This window comes from Athene cunicularia (genome assembly GCF_003259725.1).
Source record: "Athene cunicularia isolate RWA chromosome 1 unlocalized genomic scaffold, athCun1 chr1_part1, whole genome shotgun sequence".
Lineage (NCBI taxonomy): Eukaryota > Metazoa > Chordata > Aves > Strigiformes > Strigidae > Athene > Athene cunicularia.
In genome coordinates, this window is record NW_020799091.1 from 91,782,093 (window position 1) to 91,805,154 (window position 23,062).

At 36.9% G+C, this 23,062-nt stretch overlaps 1 protein-coding gene across 13 annotated transcripts in view; it reads right to left on the minus strand.

Moving 5' to 3' along the window:
* CASK (calcium/calmodulin dependent serine protein kinase) overlaps positions 1–21,172 on the minus strand; it is a 199,469-nt gene extending 178,297 nt beyond the window's left edge. For all 13 annotated transcript variants that reach the window (XM_026841024.1, XM_026841586.1, XM_026841435.1 and 10 more), the window contains exon 1: positions 21,124–21,172. In XM_026841024.1, coding sequence (XP_026696825.1) covers positions 21,124–21,143 — 20 coding nt within the window. In that variant the 5' untranslated portion in view covers positions 21,144–21,172. The remainder of the gene's footprint in view (positions 1–21,123) is intronic.
* Between the last annotated feature and the right edge of the window lie 1,890 nt (positions 21,173–23,062).

Consider the following 23,062-nt stretch of genomic DNA (forward strand, 5'->3'; position numbering starts at 1 on the left):
CACTGTAATCTTCTTGTTTGTTTTAAAGAAACCAGTAAGCCACACTACAAGAGGGAAGCACTAGCAGATCTGACTGATAGAAGGGGTTTTCTTATTACCTGAAATACATTGCCACTAACTGCCACCAACTGCCCTAACACCACTGCATAAAAAAATGAGAAGTTTCCTACAAGTCATGGCAATGGAGAAAGGTACACTTAACTTGCATTGAGCTACTACAAAAATAGAGAAGAAACTTAACATATTTTATAGAAATAACCACATTTAAATACTGTTATTATGTCTGTGATAACATATGACAGTTCCTCAAAAGTGAAAATGTATCACCTTTATACTGTAATATATGCAAAAATTCTTTGAGGACCTCTTTCTTTCCCATATCTAACAACAAAACTCCCATTTATTTTGTTACCACTACACAATAGTTAACTCTCAAACTTGAAAGATAGCAATGGTCACACCAAACAATGTTTAAACACACACACACACATACTAGAAATCAGTATCTCCCACAAAACCAATACCCAACTCTGGTAATCAGTTCAATCAAAATTGCTCAGTATTTAAATTTTGCTTTTTTAAAAAAAAAATCTCAGTTCAGTTTAGCTGTCACTTAAAATCATAGCCTGAAGTATATTTCTGTGTGTATACCAATTCACAAGACTCACAAGACCCTTTGGAACCAATAAATACAAGTTGCTGAGGTCAGCCGGAGAGACCAATTTTTTAAGTGAGAAAGTTCTCTGGTTTGGCACTGATTAGTAAAGCTGAATTATCCAAAGAATCTTGATCCAGACAGACAGCTTCCTGTACTTCTTACAGGAGTCTGGCCTCCGAACTGCCAAACACCTTCATGTGTTAGGAAAATGAAAAGTATCCTGAAAAGAAGGTCTGTCTTGTGTGTCTCAAAAGTATGCAGATTAGTATTAAATTTCGTAAGTTGTCATCAAGATCATGTATGAACTAAAGAAAAACATAAATACTTGAGCTTTTCTTTTAAAGATGTTAGAATACTTCTGGTATTTCAGAAATCGAATTTATGACTCAAATCATCAGCCTTTAGGGTGATTCATAACATTTTAAATTATGGAAGGATTATGAGATTTATTGAGAACATTCAGCTGAACACTGGGAAAAAAGTTCCTGGTGATGATATTTATAGACGGTTGCTGAATTCTCTCTCCAGGTGAGAAATGAATGAACTCTGGCCTCCTGAAATCTGAAATTTCCAACAATGTGCTGGAATTAAAAATCTGACACAGAAGATAAGAAATTTTAGTTTCTCTCTTCCGTGTGGATCTGTTACATTTCTGAACAGTAGTTCCTTGTATTTTTATACATTTAATGCATATGAACTACTTTTCAAAGTCAGGGTGTGGTTTTGGGGTTTTTTCATTTTTAAGCACAGATTGCATTTCAACAGTCTAGATATGTCTATGAGAAAAAATGCTAGTCTATACCATTTGTACAAGTTCAGCCTTTTTCTAAACTTTAAACAAGTTACTTTCTAGCAGTTTATTTAGAAATGTCACCTCTCTCACAAACTTCAGTAACTAAAGGTGTCTTGGAAAAAGCTAATGCAGCTACAAGAAAAACCTTTAAAACTAAATAGGGTTATTCACCTTACTAAATATCTGGAAGGTATATAGTTATAGAAGTACAGTAGGAAAATTCACCACTGTTGTGTGTAAAAGTAACAAATACCCTAAGTATTTAAACATGAGATGCTAGCTTCCTGTAAAACAATTGTTGGTGAATTTTAAAGTCAACTCCTCTTCACATGCTAATTTAAAGTTAAAGGTCTCTCCCTAGCATGATCTTGTTACATTAAAAAGACCCTATCATACAAAATATCTCATATTAACTACAGGACAAATCTTCCTATATAAACTATAATCACCTACAAGACAATTATTAATACACATACAGCATAATGTATGATCATTTCACAATTTATTAAAAAATCCACATTACTTTTTAAATTGCTAAACATTTAATAGAACTGTTAACAACCTGAAACTAAATGTCAGCTTTTACTTTTAAAAGCTACAGGTTTTATTTTTCCTTTTTTTTTTTTTTTTTTTTTTTTTTTTTTTACAAAAAAAAGGAAAAGCTGCTTGGATCAATTTTCTAGTCAACTCTGAGAAACAGCTGTGCTGAAGTTTGTGCCAGTACCAATGTGAAGATAGCACAGGAGTGCTAGCAATCTGCCAGGAAAAGACAAGGTTTTTAGTACAGATTTAAAAAAAAAAAAAAACCAAAACAAAAAAACCCAAATAATTTCTGGAACTATGAAATTAGCAGGAATAAGAGCATTGACTCCATCTCTGCAGGGCTATGTGAGCTGCAGACTGAAAGACTCCACACCTTCTCACACCAAAAGGCAAAAAGTTGAAGTATTCTTTCAGTTACGTCACTCTAAACTCAAATCAAATTAAGTGATTTCAACTGCAGTGATAAAAGCTGTGTTCCCTGCTTTGGACCACGGAATCAAAGTAATTCCCTAAATTGCTGTCTCAAAACACCAAACCATCTGTTCACTGATGTTCTTAAAAAATTAAAATATTCAATGACACTGGTAGAAGTCCTAAAAAATAATTAGGAGACTTCAGTAGGCAGCAGCAAGTTTCTTATCTGAGGCATTCCCAAGCTTAGCTTGCTTGGCTGCCACAAGTAGCTGGTGGCAGCTGCTACTGCTGTCACCAGAAAGGAGTCCAGCAGTAGCAATGCAGCTTCCAGTTTTGTTCTAGGCTATATATACACATTGAGGAGTAAGCACATGTCCACACCAACTTTCCTGTCTTTTTTTTAAATAATAAAAAAAGAGTCAGAAATAGAGAATTTAGCTACTACTGTGGTTTGAATCATGACACTTTCTTGGAGCTATGAAGAATCTCAAGTATTCAAACAGTGAGGTTACAGATTTGAACAAAACTAGGATTTAAAACTGCCAATTGCTTTTGGACTAAACATATGAACAGGTGCTATAGTATCCTACCATAGAACCCTCCTGCTTTATACTAGAAATTTAATTGTAAATTTGTCTAACCATATTTTTAGATGCATTAAAGCTATGAACAACAGAACCAGAAGTTAACCGCTAAGAAAGGCAACATTTAGGAAAAAATGAATGAGGAGAAAGTGCTGACAGTTGAGGATAGGGGAGAGAGAAATGGGAAGAAGAAATCGAATTATCATACTCATTTTTCTTCCATCATACTTCTCTTTAAAAAGAGAGAAAAAGAGAAATGCTGTAGACCACAGAATACATAGAGCATCGCTAAACCACTGAAAGCAACTTTCTGCTGGCAGGGTTTTCAAATGACTGTATAACTCTAATTGTAAAGATATAAAAATATAAATACCCCACAGCCAATACTTTGGGTGAAACATATACAAGTGAAAAATCAAATCCCAACCAAAAACAACCCCCAAAACTTCAATGAAAGGTTATGATTCTATTTATTTCCTTCAAACATCCATCCAGCAGTTTTAGAGTCATACTAACTGGGCAACTGGTTATGCAGCTGAAGTTGGAAACTAGGACTCATTTGGGTTTTAGGAGCATAGGATCCTCTTCGAAGATCAAGGACTGTTAGGAAGTGACAGGTTCTGTCCAAGGAGGGCAAAAGCTATTTTTGCCAACAGGGTGGTTATCCCAGTGAAGGAGAACTTTATACAAGGAATGACAGGGGAAGGAGACAAGGACCAAAGTGAGCAGAGTGATATGGACAGCATAGACCTTGTCATGACCAATTTCAAGCTTAATAAATAAGGAAGCACCTACAGGACAGCACAGGGACAGTTCTAACACCTCTTCTGGGAAGTTACAACTAGGTGCCTTTCTGAAACACCTACATAATAACTCACACTGCATGGGGGACACTTAACATGAAGAGTCAGATGTCTGTGTGCAGGTGGAGGGCTACAGTCTCATTGGGTTCACAAAACCATGGTGGGCTGGCTCACACAACTGAAGTGCTGCAATGGATGGGTACAAAGCTTTAGAAAGGACAGGATGGCACAGTAAGGGGAGCTGCTCTTTATGTAACAGAGCAGCTTTATGTATGGAGCTCTGCCCTAGGACTGACGAGGAGCCAGATGAGAGGCTGTGGGCCAGGATTAGCATACAACCAATATGGGAGACATTGTAGTGGGTGTCTGCTACAGACTGTCTAGTCAGGAAAATGAAGAATCATAGAATGGTTTGGGTTGGAAAGGACTTTTAAAGATCATCTAAGTCCACACCCCTGCCATGGGTAAGGATACCTTCCACTAGGGCCAGGTTGCTCAAAGCCCCATCCAACCTGACCTTCAACACCTCCAGTAATGGGATATCCACTTCTGTGGGCAACTTGTCCCAGTGTCTCACCATCCTCACTGTAAAGAATTTCTTCCTTGTATCTAATCTAAACCTACCTTCTTTCAGTTTAAAACCATTGCCCCTTCTCCTGTCACTACAGGCCTTAGTAAAAAGTATCTCTCCATCTTTCTTATAAGCCCCCTTCATATATTGAAAGACTGCAATAAAGTCTCCCTGGAGCCTTCAAGAATGTTGTGAGGGACTGTATCAAAGGCCTTACAGAAGTGTAGGTAGATGCCATATGTAACTTTTCCCTTGTTTGCCGATGCAGTCACTCCATCATAGAAGGCCAGTAGATTAGTCACACACAACTTGCCCTTGGTAAAGCCATGTTGGCTGTCTCTAAGGACCTCCGTGACTTCAGTATGTTTTGACATGTCCTCCAGAAGGTTCTGTTTCATGAAGCAGATGAGGTCTTTTTCAGAGAACTGGAAGAAGCCTCTTGTTTACAGGCCCTGGTCCTCATGGTGGACTTTAAATACCTCACCTCTGCTGGAGGGACAAAGCAGTAGGGTGCATGCAATCCAGGAGGTTTCTGGAGTACACTGACACAGGCAGGTGAGGAACCAATAAGGAGAGATGCTCTGTTTAAACCTCACACAAACAGGAAAGAATTCAAAGACTGGGAGCAGCCTTTGCTGCAAGACCATGAGATAGTGGAAATCAGGATCCTAAAAGGAGGGAGCAAGGCAAAAAGCAGTATCCTAACCTTAAATCTTAGCACAGAAATAAGAGCAGGAGAGATACTTATTGTAGCTTACCAGCACACCTGTCTAGGCATAAAAATCGAAGAATGATAACAAATCCAGAGCAAGAAAAGAAATAACTGATGTCAGAAAGTAGCTCTTGAAATACCAGAATTATGAGGGAATTTTAATCAGGCTGGCTTGTATTCAGTCATTTAGATACAAAAATCTACTTGTTCAGATAACTGTCAGAATAAGAGTTTTGCTCATAATTTAGTGGTATATTTTATTTTCCAACTTACTTTAGTGTCTGTGGCATCCCCAGATAAACGTATATTTGTGTATGAAATTTGTCTAACAAATTACAGCTTCATTAGAAGCTCAGCAATACCCCCGCAGACAGAAACTTTATTGGCCAATAGTACTAAACTAAGTTTCACATTGAAATGAATATGTGGCAATGTATTTAGAGCAGTGATTCCTGCATACCATGACAAATTCATATACCCAATTCCCTAGTAAAACTGCTATAATCTTCAAAACACACTTGAAAAAACAGCAGTTTCAAGGAAATATTCAATCTGTATCTAGACTTTCCATGGAGTTTCAGCTGAGGTAGTCGAATGAGTACATTACTAATAATACAAATTGGCACAGATATACATATACGTTATGCATATACATGCGCGCGTGCACACACACACACCTCCCTCACGTATATGTACACACACAGAGTTAAAATGAAATATCCCAAAGCAAGTCCAATCTATGTTCAAGTCAAATCTTTTGCAAACACTTTTGAAATCTAGTTTTCTTCTCTGAAAATTAAGTGCATCTGAGACTGCATTAATAAGGCATCATTAAATAGCTTAAATCATTCTTCTATATTTAATTCTATTGGAATTCTTATTCTGCAAAGCCCACCTATGCAAGCTAACTCATGGTCATTAGACAAAGTTAACATTATTATTTTATTCTGAAAAAAAAGCCTGATAAAAGCATCATTATTAATTTTAAGTTTTCAGTTCTATTCACCCTTGGATAAAATGCACATGTCTGAGGTATAAATTTTCACTGCCTTAAAGTTACGTATTTTAATTACTGTAGCACACCAGCACAGAAACATCTTTTGTAATGAGTCAACGATGAGACAAAACCCCAATAATTTAAGACCTGGTATTAAATTTAACAATGTTCAGAAGCATTTATCAGTTGCTGATCAGACAACAGTTTAATCCACCCTGTAAAAGTTGTAGCTGAGCAAAATTCAACACATATCTTAGTTTGCTAAAAAGACAGAAAAGTGCTCATGTCTATGAAGCACCTCAAGAATTAGCTTCACAGAACAGCAAAAACCAATTCAGCAGGACTGACTTTGACATGTCATCAGCTTGTCAACTGATAAAACCTCTTTCATAAGCTGTCCTATGTTCTTTATTCTTTTCACCCATTAGCTAAGATCTGCATATTAGTACAAATAGAAAAACAAGGATAGAAATCTTGTTTCTTCAGGAAATTTAAAAAAAAAATTTCAATAAAACTGTAAACTCTGTGCATTACTGAAATTTACCATTCCTCCTGGCAATTACTGCTGTGTTAATTCTCATGAAGAACTGTTTTTAGCACACAAAAAACTCCACTTCTACAAATTTCAAGCTAAACAACAGAAGGAGCCCATTACAGTTTTGTGAAGTCTATATTCATGATTTATAATAAAGACTTTATTTATTGCATTTTAGTCAAGCACAGATTTGGATTTTTGGTTAGAATGCACAGTTATACCCCATCTCCTCTGTCTCCCTATCCATTTTTGCCATCTATTGAAAAAGGTTTAGCTGCAGATCACTATCTTACAAAAGACAATCCTACACAAATATTTTAATCAATATTTTCATGTTGTGCATCAGATCTTTATCTAGGAACACTAAGCACAGAATTTGTTAAAAAAAGTTCCTCTACAGACAGCAGAAATGAAACAGCAGAATGTATTTAGAATACAGACTATTTTCAACAGCTGATAGTTAATTTAAATCCACAGGCAAGATTTAAAAAATAATTAAATAGAATTATCCAAGTATTGCAGAAGTCTCATTTCTTAAGTTCTTACAGAAAAGGTGTGCTAAAGGCTTTGAATATTAGTTATGTTTCTATGCGGATACATACACATATTCACAAGGACACACTGCAGGTATGCAATGATATCTAGTGTTCACGTTCCCTCTCCCCAGGTAAATCCTTGGTATCTATTACAGAAGAAAATCACAGGGAACACTGCTCCTTCACCTCTCGATTCTTCAGAAGGCATGAATGAAAGATAGAGCTATAAAAATTTCTTATTTACCAATATTATACAGAAGAGCAGAATTTATCTAAAAACCCCCAAACGTTTTAAAATCCACACCATAATATGCTTAAATTAGTTTCCAATTGCTCTATTGAGAGCAGATAAGACCACTTTAGGGGAAGACAACAGCAGTTTATGGAGTTTTCCATTTGGAATTTAAGCATTCCTGTGATAACAACAGAGAAAAAGCTAGCTCCTATGTTTTCATGTATACTGGGAAAGAAATACTGATATCACAAATTTAGCAAAAAAGAGAATACAAATGGATGATGCTCCTTTTCTCAGTGTTCTGCTCTTCTACTGTTTGGAAAAGTTATGTAGAAAGTTATGAAAACAAAAGAGTTCCCTACAAAGCAATAGATTAGAATCTAATCAGATCATCTTAATATTAGGAGAACTTCATAGCAAGCTCTTAAAATTCTTCTCCTCTGTGTGGTCATAAAGTTTGATATAACCATGACACTTCTTCTGTTACCCACCTCGCAGCACTCAAAACTACCATATTCTCTAGAAATCTTTAGAATCCTTCAGTAATTGACTAATGTTACCTTCTTAATGGAGGTGCTTCCTATTAGCAAGAGCCAAAGTTTCAGTATATGTTTTTTCCTGTATATTCTATATATTCGTAACATAATAAAAAAGTTATCCATAAAAGCTAAACACAAAGTGAAAAAATTAGAAAAACTTTAGTTACAGGTTATCCACTACAGTTCTTGAAAATCCATCATTTTCAATTTTAAACTGACTGCTTGCCTTACACAAATCATCTTTCTTTGTATTTTATGATCAACATAGGTCACACTAAAGTGGTTGAACATTACAACTGTGACTGAATGACAAAGTTGAATAGTCTGCACAATTCTACCTAAGGTGCAAAAACATGCACACTGTATCTGAATAGAAGTCTTTCAAGACTGGCTGCTTCCCCAGCAACCTTCCTTCCCAAGAACAACCAGGGAGCAGCTTATGCATCAGATAGACTGTAGGATCAGCAGCCTAATAGTTACAACTAATAGCTGTCAGGGGCCTCCAACCCCCTTCTATAACTGTTCTGCCAAACAGAGAATGGGGCATTTATAACAAAATGCTGGGCATACTGAATCTCTGCCTATACAGTAGGTTTGACAGTTCTTCATCCCAGTCCCATACATTAAGTATTGCAACAGGGCAAGAACACTTCCTTAAGTCAGGAACAATTTGTAAGATTAAAGATGGCTGTGAAAGTCAAATTTTCTAGCACATAACTGTTCTCCTTTACCAACTGTCTCTGCTACACTTGTATTCACAGCTCTGCCAAGCAACAAGGGTTAAAAAAAACCCCTGATGAAGTTGCAAATCTTCACAGTTCAAACAATTATCAACAAGTTCCAAAAAAATTAACACCTGCAGGATATCCAGTTCCTCTCTGAAGAACTTCAATCAGTTCTGTGTTGCTTCTGGTGCTTTAAGACACAAGTACTGAACTACATTACCTGTAAGAAATTTATTTTCACACATAAGTGTGAACATATTTTTTAAAAATTTTTGAATGTAAGTTTGATTCTGCACGTATCTGCAGCTGTTATCACCACCTTGTCTCCACAACCATCTCTCTTCTGCTGCTGACAAGTGGCTTTCGCAAGCACTGTTCAGAATTTTAGGAAACATAGCCTAAATATTAATAAAATAATTTATGGCCAAAGCATATTTAACCAATTAGCTCTCCAGAAATTACAAAAAAAGGTTATTCCTGGATATGTAATTAGCAAAGCTGAGAATGTAATGTTATGCATGACTTGGTACTATCGTATTTATCAAGACTAAAAAATACACTCTATGTTGTAGTATTTAACAATTTTGTACATGTTAGAGTTCAGACTGCTTCTATGCACCTAAAATACAGATCATAACTGCTTGCATTTTATTTGAAAGCATATTCCCTGCCCTCACTGCATCAGAACACAAGCTTACTAAAAGGTATAAACATTTTAATTCATGCCTTACTGTAATTTAAATGTAATTTAGGTACCATATTGGGTGAAAACCAAATGGCACTAATTAGAAGAGCCTAGTACTTAAGACGAATTTGCAGCACAAGTGGACAGCTTTCCATGCTAGACAAGTATACACCTCATTTACACACAAGCAGACTATTTTGGCCAGACTTCAGTGAGTCTTTCCTGTGCTCTACTGCACATCTGAACCTTTTTCAAGAGCAGAAAAGTTGGAGAGCTGCCAAAAGTGACTCCAGCTGCCACCTGGACTAGAGCTTGATGACTGCTTTAAGATGAACCATTGAATAGGTAGTCATCAAATGAGGATATCCTGTCCTTCCAGGCATACACTTCTGCCAGGTTCTTTGTATTAGCATTGGCAGCTGTGTGGCCACAGGAGTGAGAAAGGTAAGAAATGTTATCTAGTGAAAAATAATCCATTGCAAAAAACTGGACTTAGATGAGCTGGTTTTCAGTTCTCTTCTGGTCACTGGAAAAGGATCACCTCTTTCAGAAACAGATGTTACTTCAGCTTTAAAAAAAAAAAAGAAAGCATAACTTGAGTGCTTGTCAAAGTTAAAGGACAGAAGATTGTTAGCAGAACCAGACAGGTCTTAAAAACATTTGAAGAATCCTATTTACAAAACAGGTTTGGCTTCTCTTTCATACTGACACTCTTCTATTTTACACAAAATCACAGCCACTGCTATCACTAAAATTACATCAGCCAGAAACCTAATTATGAAAGTGAAGCTAAGATTAACTGTATAAAAGAAAAACTGACATTCCATTACTTCTTTTCTGTCAAAAGCTAATTCACTTTTGCCTAAAGTTTATATGCAAAGAATTAACCTATCATTCAAAACTATTTTTAAAATAGTTGAGAATCACACAACACAAGACTTGAAACAAAGCCTTTTTGCTGTTCTTACAAACAGCTATTGAAATAGTCATGAAATCTTAATATGGTTTAGTATTCAATCAGATGATCATAAAAAAAGCTCTCCAAAACATGTATTCATTCTCAATTAGGTCACTCACATTTCACTTCTGTAGTCATGCAAATTCAGAGGTTATTTTAGGCATAACACCTACCTGAAATAATCTTGCAAGTCACACCGCAAATGTAACAAAAGGAAAATAATTTTGAGAAGCATTTGGTCAGTCTTTCAATATATAATACCAACTAAATAGCTTTCCTAAATTATCTCCACAAAAACCTTCTTTTAAAGCAGAAGCAACTATTTAAAACAATCCAGTGGTACAGTGTTACTTCCCACAAATTTCAGACCACCTGCATTTTCAACATTTGTTTACACATTTGCTTTTTAACTGTGATACAGAGAAATGATTACATGTTTTGAGACTTATTTACTTACAGAAAACAGCTTAGCAACTTATTTACTTATTTATAGCAAGTTACAGTATTTTTTAAAATATTGCTAAGAATCCTGATTGCCCAGACTGTTCTTGGAATTTTACCAAGGACTACTGTGTTCATCAAAACAAAGCAGTTCACTGTGAAAATCTACCAAGGATTACAAGGTTCAGAAAAATATTATATTTTTGTCCTTGAGTAACAGGTGGCTCTAACTAGTTGGAATTTTGCTAATGAGTAAAGATAGCCATATATGAATGGTAGAAGTTCTATTGGTTGTCTTAGATAAGATAGAAAGTAAAGCGTCTGAAATAACACTCTTGTTATTCAAGAAATTGGCCAAGAGAATCTGTGCATGCTCCAGGGGAAAAAAAAAACAAAGTGAGAAAGACTACGAGCCTTCCTCCCAAAGACCCCTGGAGACGCCCCCCAGGAGGCAATGCACAGGTGCAAAGATGACAAACTGTTGACATCTGCCTTTCTAACTAACCCAGCCTTACTCATGCATATGTATGTTTGTGTTATGTAATCCAGTGAATATAGATATCTGCACTCTATAAGTTTTGGGTAAAATATGCGGTGGGTGTGCAAGCTTTGTGGAGAGATCCTCTTGCACCCCGGCGCCAGAGTAAACATACCTTCTTTATAACTCTATTCAAGTTGTACAGTCTTTTTTTCTGCAAATCAAATGTAAAATGTATTTCACTGTTTGGAAAGGACCTGTGGAAGTCATCTGGTCCAACTTCCCTGACTCAAGCAAGGCCACCTCGAGCCAGCTGCCCAGGACTGCATCCAGGTGGCTTTTGAATACCTCCAATGGTGGAGACTACACAAGCTCTCTGGGCAACTTGTGCCAGGGCTTGGTCACCTCACAGTAAAAAAACTGTTTCCTCATGTTTGGATGGAACCTGCTATGTTCCCACTGTCTCTGGTCCTGTCACTGGGCACCACTGAAAAGAGCCTGGCTCCATTTGCTTTGCAGCCTCCCTCCAGGTACTTAACGATGAAACCCCCCCTGAACCTTCCCTTCTCCAGGCTCAGCAGTACCAGTTCTCAGCTTTTCCTCATAGGATCCTAGTGGCAGCCCTTTGCTGGACTCTCTCCAGTATGTCCATGTCTCTCTTGGACTGAGGAGCTCAGAACTGGACCCTGAACTTCAGGTGTGGCGTCACCAGTGCTGAGCAGAGGAGAAGGATCACCTCCGTCCACCTGCTGTAACACTCCTCCTAAGGCAGCCCAGGATACCATCAGCCCTTCTTTGCAGCAAGGGCACATTGCTGCCTCATGTTCAACTCTGTGTCCACCAGGACCCCCACGGGGCCTTTTCTGCAAAGCTGCTTTCCAGACAGGCAGCCCCCAGCATGTACTGACGCATGGGGTTGTTTCCCCACGTGCAGGACTGTGCACTTCTTGTTCAACTTCACATGGTTTCTGCCACCCCAGTTGACCGGCCTGTTGAGGTCCCTATGGATGGCAACATGAACTTCTGGCCTATCAGTCACTCCTCCCAGTTAGATGTCATCAGCAAACTCGCTGAGGGTACACTCTGCCCCATCACCCAGATCATTAATGAAGATGCTGAAGAGGACTAGACTCAGTATTCACCCCTGGGGTACACTGCTAGTTAATGACCTCCAACAAGAGTTTGTACCACTGATGAGCACCCGCATTTCACCTCACTACCTGCTCAACCAGCACATACTTCTTCAGTTTCTCTTTAAGGATCTTATGGGAGACAATATCCACTGCTTTCCTTCATCTACCAGGCCATCCAGCTGTTTCATCTTGGAAGTTTCTGAAATTGGTCAAGCATGGCTTCCCCGTGGTGAGTCCATGCTGACTACTCCTTTAGCAGCTTTACTTAATTCAGAACAATTTCCAATCATTTACATAATACTTGATATTATCTTCTCAAAAAAATGAATGCAAACTGATAAAAGAGATCAGTAAAAATACAATAGCTATACTATACAATGCACTGTACGTTAAACCACAGTATTTTATTATGCTATGACGGGACAACCCAACTACACATTAAGTCATCTCTTCACATGTGTTTTGATGTCACTGATAATCAAATTTGTGCGAGTCTTGACACATCACAGCCAACATCTGGAATGTCACAAATCAAAAGCTGTTTGTCAAAAGCCATCTCTCATCGTAGCACAACTCGTTTGCATGAACATACAAAGGAGTGCAAAATAGTTTCCCTGGAGAAATCAGAGTAAGTTACCATCCCAATCAATTTTTCCAGATGGTAAAAGCCCTGGTAAAAGTTACCATATTTATGTCTGTCAAGATAAAACTTCAAGATAAACAGAACAAAATTCTGTAGTTTCTTTTCAACATCTTGCCTGGCTAGCACAGGAGAGTGCACTGAGCTATGTGAAAACCAAAATCCCAGGAAAAGGAGAGTCAGTTTGAAAGTTCTTCCTTAAAATTATAAAAGCAGAAGAATAGTTTTAAAGGTTTTTATGTAAGAGATGACAAATTTCTGCATTCTCAAGTGTCACTTTCATTCCCAGTTGAGTGTGACAAACCCATCCCAGGTTGTGTCACCTGATAAATCAAAAGTATAAGACACTGCAGCTGAGCCAGTAACTATCACTAGATTCATCTATAATCCACCAGCAATATCTGTGACTTTGGGATGGACTGTCCTCTGTCAGGACAGTCCTGTTTCCCAGGTCCAAATAAAGCTGTCTTAATCATCAGATCTGGCCTTTAGCAAAACAGTTAGCTATACTGGTTTAGTCTGGCTTAAAAGCTGTCAGATTGCTGCCTCACTTTTCTCCACACTACATTTTCAGAAGTTAAAAGCAGCACAGGCGTTCAACACGTCCACTGCTGTACAGAGGACCTGGAGCACTGATGAACTGCCCTTGAGCAAGCCTGCTATATGCTTAATGCTCCTCCAAAGAAAACACATCCCCTCTCCCCCTGCCCAGTTTCACTTCTGTAAGAAATCACACTGGTAATGCAAGACAGTGTACAGGTTTGTCTTTAAGTGAAGGGCAAACTCTATATAAATTGAGCATTAATAATGAAAATTTCACCTTTATTTTTCTGTTTTGAAATATGACCAAAATGTGATGAAGTTTAAATCAGTCCAAGCTAACCTAGTCAAGACTATATGCTTTCCCTCTTTGAAAAGCAGAGTACAGTGAAGGTAATACTGAAAGAAGTTGGTTATCTTTGCCCTTTCCCACCCCTTCTGAAGTAGCAATAGTACCCTACCTTTAAATGGTAGTAGTAAAACACCTAAAGCAATACAACCAGTACCTAACCCAAAATTCCTCGTATTTTATTACTACTGCAATCATATGCTCTAAGACATTTCAGTAAATCAATTTGTAACAAAACTTTGGTACCATACACTAAAAAGAAAGACAACCTAAGAGATGAAACCACTTGTCAAATTCATTAGCACAGCTAAAGATGAACATTCTGCAACATCTCTCCTGTAAAAAAGTCAATTCAAATTATGTACCAGAGCACAAGTCCACATTAGCAAGAGGTGCAGTGCAGTAGGAATATAATGGTAAAGTGAAAGAGTACTGAGAATCCATTCACGCTGAAAGTGTTTGTAGAGGTTTTGCTCTGAACTAGCTCTAGTCTGGTCCTATAGACTAAATACCCATTAGTAGTTATAGAGCATTATGTTCACCTTCAGAGTGTATTATTCAGTTTAGTTTAATTCAAAAAGAATTCAGTTCAAACACTCTGAGATCACTCTGCCATATGAAATGCAGCAAAGCACATTAAGGTTGGATGATCAAGAGACTTAATTCAAAAGAGCATTCATGACCTGAAATAAAATACCAGTGGAGACATACACACATTGCAGGTCTGCTGGTTTAGAAAAAATATTTTTCTGTTACAAAGAAATCTAAAACTCACATTGGAAATATGGAAGATATAACACATACTTTTAAAACAACCTACACTGCAAACAGAAAGGGATTTATAGTGTTGCATCTTTCTTGCACATTTGTTCTTGGGGAAAGCATAAGCTAATTTTCATGCATTAGACTGGTAAATTTTGAAATGTTTAAAAATGTTTTGACAAAGTCCAGAGAAGTAGTATGGCTTACACAGTTCTGATAAAGCCCTGTGTTAAAGAGCCACCCTCTTCTCTCAAACACCATTAAGAGTTAAACTATGATATACATTAACATGACTTGGAAATGCTAAGACATACTATTGTGAGACAGACATCTGGAAAAAAAAAAAACAATCCACACACATACAACAAAAAAATACCAGACAAATGAAAAATTTTAATAAAAATTTAACTGCTTCCCTCTGAAGAACTAATATAAGAAGTGACTGGAGAGTTTAATATGCATCTAACTATCTCAAATTTATTTACATCGCCTAATTCATCTCTGATTTTCCCTTTTCTCTACAGAATTCACAAGGGGAACACTAAATTAACTTTAAAGTTTAAGTGCTTTTAAAGATACTACAGGCAGAAACACTTTACATTCTTTTCCAGATCTCCACTGTTATTAGACCTCAAGGTATCATATCCAGCCTTCTGTACTCCAACTTTTGTACATGCACTTAATTTTTGTTAATTTATACTGCTTAAAAAAAAAAAAAAAAAATCTGACTGGGTCTCCACCTCCTCCCCCTGTAATCACAGTAACCTGCAGTTTAGATGGTTTTGGAAAACAATATTTAAAATACTTACCCATACTGTATTTGCTACAGATAATCTGCTATACAGTCTGAAACACTAAATTTGTAATTGAAAGCAAAAATTAAAAGTGTTTATTTCAGCCAATAATTTTGTACACTTAAATGTAAGAAGTTAGAAATTGACCTTTGACTGTTGAACAGCCAAATAAGAAACAACCAAAGACTGACTCCTGGACTCTAGGGTCAAGCAACACCATCTGGCTCATATACGCATTGTTCACAGTTAGTCAGCTCTACAGAAGTTTTTTCTGGAGAGAGGTAGTGGGAGCAATCAAAAACTAAGCCATGGAGAGAGTTAACAACCGTGAAATTCAAGCATTTGGGTTTTATATTTGAACTTATTTACTGGCTATTTTTTAGGATCACAGGTAATGCCCTAAAGCATAATATATACACTTAGACAATTGAGAGGGCAAGATGCAGGCAAGTTATATGAAATCTATCCACACTCACCATATCCATGTTAAAAAACAGATATAAGATACTTTCTTCTACTGGCTCACATTCTCACTGTTAGTTAATAATGGTACAAGGTGGCAACCAATACAGAAAAAAGTTTCCAAAAAATGGCATTTTAAAAAGTTAGTGGAATTTGTTTAGCTGCACACTACAGAAGTTCATACAAGTTTTGGTTACAAACCTTGCTGTTCAAGTTACAGACTTAATCTGCTTTTTCATTTTTTCCCCAGTCCACATCATGATCTGTAAGAATCTGCTACCAGTAGAGGAGATGTTTCAATTAGGATGCAAGTTAAACAGATTCCCCAATCCCAATGAAATCAGGATACAACTGATTCTGTTCTTCAGTTTGAAACATCAGACTCCAAAGAAAACAGCAAGCTACTGTAACCAGTGCTCAGAGCAAAACCAAGGTATTGCACTGAATGACTGCTAACTTCGAACTGCATAAGTATGTACAGATAATATTAGTAAAACAGTAATGTTAGAATGCTGGAAATCTAAAACAGAGTTGTGTTTTCAATATCAATAAACCAAGTTTGCTATGTACAACATTTCTCAACTTACTCATTAGCACAAGTAACAGCATGGCACAGTTTTTAGTAAAAACGACACAACTCATTGAAAGAATTCTTTATAGAGAAAATATCAGCCCTAAGTTATCTGTAAACAACCTTGAGATACCTTATATTTACTTCTATGTATTTAGAAAAGACCACACAGGATTCTATTTGAACAAGGGGTAACTCAGTTTACCAAAAATATTTTAACTGCAGAAGTAAACCATAATCCAGAAATGCTGAAATCTACTAGACGCCTCTGTATCTGAATTATAGACTTACTGTTACCAATATTAAAGAAATTAAGCAAATACTTCTACCAACAGGGTAATATGTTAAGGCCATAACAGCTGTGAAAGAATAGTATTTGTAGGAAGAAATGTAAATTCTACTCATACAGGTTTAAAGACCATTCAGACAATACTTCCTCTAATGAATTCTGACAGCAGAGTTTAATGTAACTCCAATCCCATAACAACATGCATTTTACTGATTGCATTCCAATTTTGTTAGAATATTTTTGCATGAACAAGCACTTATTCTAACAATATTAAACTCCCTAAACACAAAGTGTTAAGGCCACAAAACACTTGTTCCAACTAGTAAAAATTCTAGGCAACCAGTAGTTTTGTCTCAGAAACAGAATTAAGTAGCACTCATTAACTCCCAAAATTTCATAGACAGGAATGATTACATCAAATGACACAAAGTGGGAGCATTCTCTACTCTGGTCCATTTTTAACCATCTGTCAGTGACATGGACATGCTAGAAAACCTACGCTCTTACAAAAGAAGACTTTAAATAACTGTAGTCTGTGTATCTAACAGAAAATAAGATGCTACTCTTAACAGCCACAACAAAATTAAGCCCCTTGCAGAGCAAAGCAGTTTAATTTAAGACACATTTAATACTAAATACATAGAACTAAGTTCTCAGTTCCTTATGGTCACCATATTAATGTTATTTCATTACTTGAACCACTGTAGAACAACTGTACATGGAATGTGACTCTAACACAAAACATGTATTAATTTAGAGGGGGACCGTACGTTGTGTGTGTTTGTGGGGTTTTGTTTTGTTGTAGGGTTTGTTTTGGTTTTGTTTCATTGTGGATTTGTTTTGATGGTTTTGTGTGATTGTTTTTAAACAGACTAACATATAGGTCACAGTTCATGCACAGGAGTACTATAAAAAGCACTTTAAACAGTGCTTTTAGAAAAGCATTTCAGTAGTAGTACTTTGAGATGTATTTTAGCTGTTGGAGAAGATGTATGGAAATCAGTTTATTATAATATACAGTAGTAGTACAGCAATTTTTACAGCATCCGATAAAGCAAGGAAAATGTATAGGAATTCTATGGGCATTTTAATGATTGTTAGCTATTTGGTATATATTTGCATCTACTTTTATGCAGAATCTCAAGTTATTCCTTGGTTTTGAACAGAAAGATTAACGGATCCATAAGGAATATAAGTAAAGCAGTTACAGGTGAAGTTATAAAGAAGAAAAATTCAGAGTTAAGAAAGATGACTTTCAGTTATTCTGTCTAGCTTACATCAACTGTTGTGCCTGCAATCAAAAACAGTAGCACTGTTTTATATTAAAGAATCACTGCTCACTAGTAGCTGAATTGGCAACTACTTCATTTCTGTTTTCACTTAGTTGAAAATGGCCTGATCATTCCTAACTAGCATCTGCTCAGGCCACAAACTTAAGTTTAGAGAACCTTAAATAAAAGAAATGAAACCACTAAAATTACTGTTCAAGCACTGTGACATATAGCATTACAGCATGCAGGATAAACTCACTTAAACACTGGTGTTTATTATTATAATAATAAACGTATTATTAATAAGTTAAACCATTTACAAAACAATAGAACCTGATTAATTATAATACTCATTTGCCTCTGCTAGTGATGCTCCTGGCATGAATATCTCTTACAGGTGTATTTCATGCACAGATCACACTGATGATGTATATGGTGAAAAACAGGCCAACTGTAGGAGTTTCAGTAAGGCCAAATGCTGGGGGCTGCACTTGGGCCACAACAACCCCCAGCAGCGCTACAGGCTTGGGGAGGAGTGGCTGGAGAGCTGCCAGTCAGAGAGGGACCTGGGGGTGTTGATTGACAGCTGGCTGAACAGGAGCCAGCAGTGTGCCCAGGGGGCCAAGAAGGCCAATGGCATCCTGGCTTGTGTCAGCAATAGCGTGGCCAGCAGGGACAGGGAAGGGATCTGACCCCTGTACTCAGCACTGGTGAGGCCGCCCCTCGATTCCTGTGTTCAGTTTTGGGCCCCTCACTACAAAAAGGACATTGAATGACTCGAGCGTGTCCAGAGAAGGGCAATGAAGCTGGTGTAGGTGGAACACATGTCCTACGAGGAGCAGCTGAGGGAACTGGGGGTGTTTAGTCTGGAGAAGAGGAGGCTGAGGGGAGACCTCATCGCCCTCTACAGCTACCTGAAAGGAGGTTGCAGAGAGCTGGGGATGAGCCTCTTTAACCAAGTAATAAGCGACAGAACAAGAGGTAATGGCCTCAAGTTGTGCCAGGGAAAGTTTAGACTGAATATTAGGAAGCATTTCTTCCCAGAAGGAGTTGTTAGGCGTTGGAATGGGCTGCCCAGGGAGGTGGTGGAGTCCCCATCCCTGGAGATGTTTAAGAGATGGGTTGACATAGCGCTGAGAGATATGGTGTAGTTGGGAACTGTCAGTGTGAGGTTAACAGTTGACCTAGATGATCTTCAAGGTCCTTTCCAACCTAGTTGATTCTGTGATTCTGTGACAGCAGTTCATGGAAATGTATAAAGCAAACACCACATAGTACTATGTTTCCTGGAAAAGTTCAAGCCCCACAAAATATCTAATACGGTTCAATTTTAAAGTACATGGAGTTCCCAAGACAATGCAAGAAAGCAATGACAAACGTTAATTTTTCTATAATGTTCTAAGATAAACTTTCTGACAAATTTCTATTCAACATTTTTCAGAGACACTATTAGATATCCTATAAATTATGTTTACATGCAGAGTACATACTACAGAATACAACCCTAGAATACTGTGCATAGTGATAGCAGTGTAGAGCCAAGACTGAGAAATGTGTATCTTTTTTATTTCTCACTTATCTTACACAAAAAGAAAATTAAAGTTTTAAGTAAAATGTCCAAATAACACATTCTCCAATTATTGGTGAAACTAATTTCTTTATTTCATTCTGCATTTGCAAAAGCAGTACTTTTCAGGGTTGGGAAGCAGAATGTGCTCATGAAATTAATTGTCTTTATGTACTGATATTAAAAGTCTTTGCCACAATTATGTTACAAAACAGTTTTGTTAGAAAATAATAGAATTCTGTTTCATGGCTGGCATTAAGGCTATAGCCATCTCCTTAAACCCCACACAGATTAAGTTCAGATGAAATGCATGCATTAACACAATTTGCACAAAGAAATATGGATAAAAACGCCCAGCTTTTCCCAAATTGTTACTTGCTGCCATACTATTTTTCAGCTCACAAACATAACGGGACACTATTAGTTTCCCAGCTATTAGTTTCAGTAATTTTGTTTTAAAATTAAAGTTCTGTGTGACTGGGTTGGAAATCAGAAATGTGCCTAATGTCCTAAGTGGTCAGTACTTCTAAGCAAGTGGCTACTACAATCAATTCCAGTATGAGGTACAAAAGCAAAACCAGTTTACAGACAGCATATAACTGACAGGTTTCAATACTACTGGCATTTAAACAGAAATCTTGTCACTGTTATCAAGAAGCTGCTCTGTCTCTCATTAAATTCCTCCTTCCATTTGTCACTGTACTTTGCAGAAAAGAAGACATGCTGCTTTGCATAAAACAATTACAGTGTATCATCTCAAATACGTATCTTGGATTTTTGTTTTTACAGATAATGTATAAAAGTGAAAATTTTTGATGTATTTCAGCCACTCCATACATGTATGTATACTCATTTTAAATAGATTCAGAAATTAATCTAAACATACATTCTTTAAAGACATAATCATTTGTCAAATGCCTACAAGATCATTTAAATTAGAGAAATAGCATCATGCTCTCCAGAGAAAGATTTTAAAATTCTATATCTTTGTAAGAAAATTATTTCAATCTGACCCCCCATAACCTTAACATTTCTATAAGAATTTAAACCTAAGTATCTAAAACAGTCCAGGTCATCTCTGGTCGCCCATTCTAGTGTAGCAAATTCTGAGGATATTTTTTCCAATTACCTTATTTGTGCCCTAAACTGGGACACATGCTCAAGTATAATTTAACTATGGAAAGGGTACTTTATATTTACTCTTCCTGACTAGCAAGTTTGAAGCAGGTGATGCCGTTTCACATACCAAATTTTTACTTATGTCTTTTTCAATCACTGAGAAATTATAAATTTTATCAATTGTGATGCGTTAAGTGCGTTATACTGAGAAAAACAGAATACTCTTTGGATATTTGACAATCAGTTTATTTCTCTAATTACTGAGGTAGCACAGGCATGCTGTTAACTCTTCAAAGATTTCAGAAGAGTTAAAATCACTAGATGGATCCAGTCCCCTCCTCCTTTTCCAAATTTTACTACTTTTCTTATTTACTTTCAACATTGAAAAAAAGGTCCATTTAAAAAGTGAGCTTACTCACCAGGTGGGTCTCCCAGACATACACAGTTCTAGCTGTAAAGCCACACAGAAGCCTGTTAAGTGGCCTGCTGCCAAGGACTGGCTTTAGATCTATTTATAGCATAAACATGGTGAAGGCCAGATAAGTCTTATTAGCCTGTTTAACAGTTATTTGAAGGTTTGTTTATTTAAGATGAAATAAATAAAAAAAACCTGCATAAGCCTCAATTTCTTCAAAACATATTACAGCTCAAGCAACACCCTATTACGGTGGTTACCAACACTACTTCTTAAAGCCCTTCACACATTTAGTAACTCCAGAGTATGTTATTAAACGATGTAATGAATTCAAACAAACCCAACAATCACAGCAAACAAGCCATTCATTACGTCATCTTCAAGTAAAAGCCTGTGTATGTATAGTAAATCAGCAAGACAATTTCAAGAACTAATACCTTCTTATAACTGGATTTAAATCATCTAATTTTGGACTTTGGTCCTGGATCTCAGTAACAGAAGAAGGGCTTAAAATCACAGACCCATGTGTCTAAAATAGAGAAGAGTAAACATTACTGCTGCACAGTTGTCGTTGCAGGCAAATATGCAGCTCCGAAAAAGAATAAACTGATGAGAAGATTAAAAAAAAAAATAAAAATCTGGACTCAGAGTATGCAGTGGGGTGAAAAGGAAGGTACTTAAAGAGCATGCCAAAAAAAAGCAAAGAAAGCTCTATTAGAATCACTCATGGCCACATTAGTGTAAATCAAAGTAAGAAACAACCTCCTCTCAGGAAACACAAATTGTTGATTCACAATTAAGAAAACAAAAGAAAAAAAAAGAAAATAACAAGCAGAACTGACTCTTTATGAACTGCAAGCAGCTGGGCACATTTTGTTACAGGAAATAACAATTAATGATGACCTGAGTTTACCATGTCTCACTTTCAATGTGAGGTGTATCTTAGTATAACATCCCACTGGTTTAACATTTATGTTTAAATTCCACTACCATTTGAAGGGGAGGAAAGGGGAAATCAACTTCATAATTAAACAAAATTAAATAATGGTTCTAAGTTAAGCTCTTTTTTATCCACTCCTGTGCAGAAGTATATTCATTTCTGGTTTAGTAAAGGTGGTCCAATGACCTAGCCGAATGTCTACATTAATTCAGTGGAGACTGAAGGGGTAAAAAAGAACACCTTGTACGCAGGTGTTTCACCTACTGTTATTACTTCCCTTCGCTATAGAAGTCCACATGGAAAATCTATGAGGAACAGCCACATTCATTCATGTTTCGGTGACAGATGCAGTGAAAGACCACCTTTGAAAAACATTACGCTTCTTCCTTCTGTTTACAATGCAAAATGAGAGGAGGCTGTGAAGCCACTAAAATTTTAACACTGATAAGTTTATTAGCACATAACTTCATGCAAACCTTGTCCATGCTCACAACTTCTGTTGTAACAAACGTTAACTGCAATGTGGTGTTTAGAAGGGAGAAAATATGAGGATTGTTCTTAGTTGATGCTCTATTGTCTTATACCCTTTTAAAGAATGATTTATTTCAGTTCTGTTAATAGCTTTACAGAGTGAAACACAATAGCACCACACTGTGGGAGAAAGAATCATCATACATAGTGAATGAGGCAGCAATCAAGACTTGAGGCAGCAATCAAGACTTGAGGCATCATAAGAAATGGTTCCAAATGGCTTGGAAGTTGTGTGCACCCCCCAGGTTTAGGAGGATATGAGATCTGGAATGCTATCTGATAACCTTCAGTACTAAATGAAAGATCCCACTTAAGATGACAAACTTAAACGTATATTAGACCCAGACTTTCAACATATTTCTGATCACAGCAACCTGAGCATGCAGAACTGTGCACCCCATTTCCACTATTTTTATAAACTGCAACTGCAAGACATTGAACATAGTATCAGAGGCCATTCCACTCCCAGAAA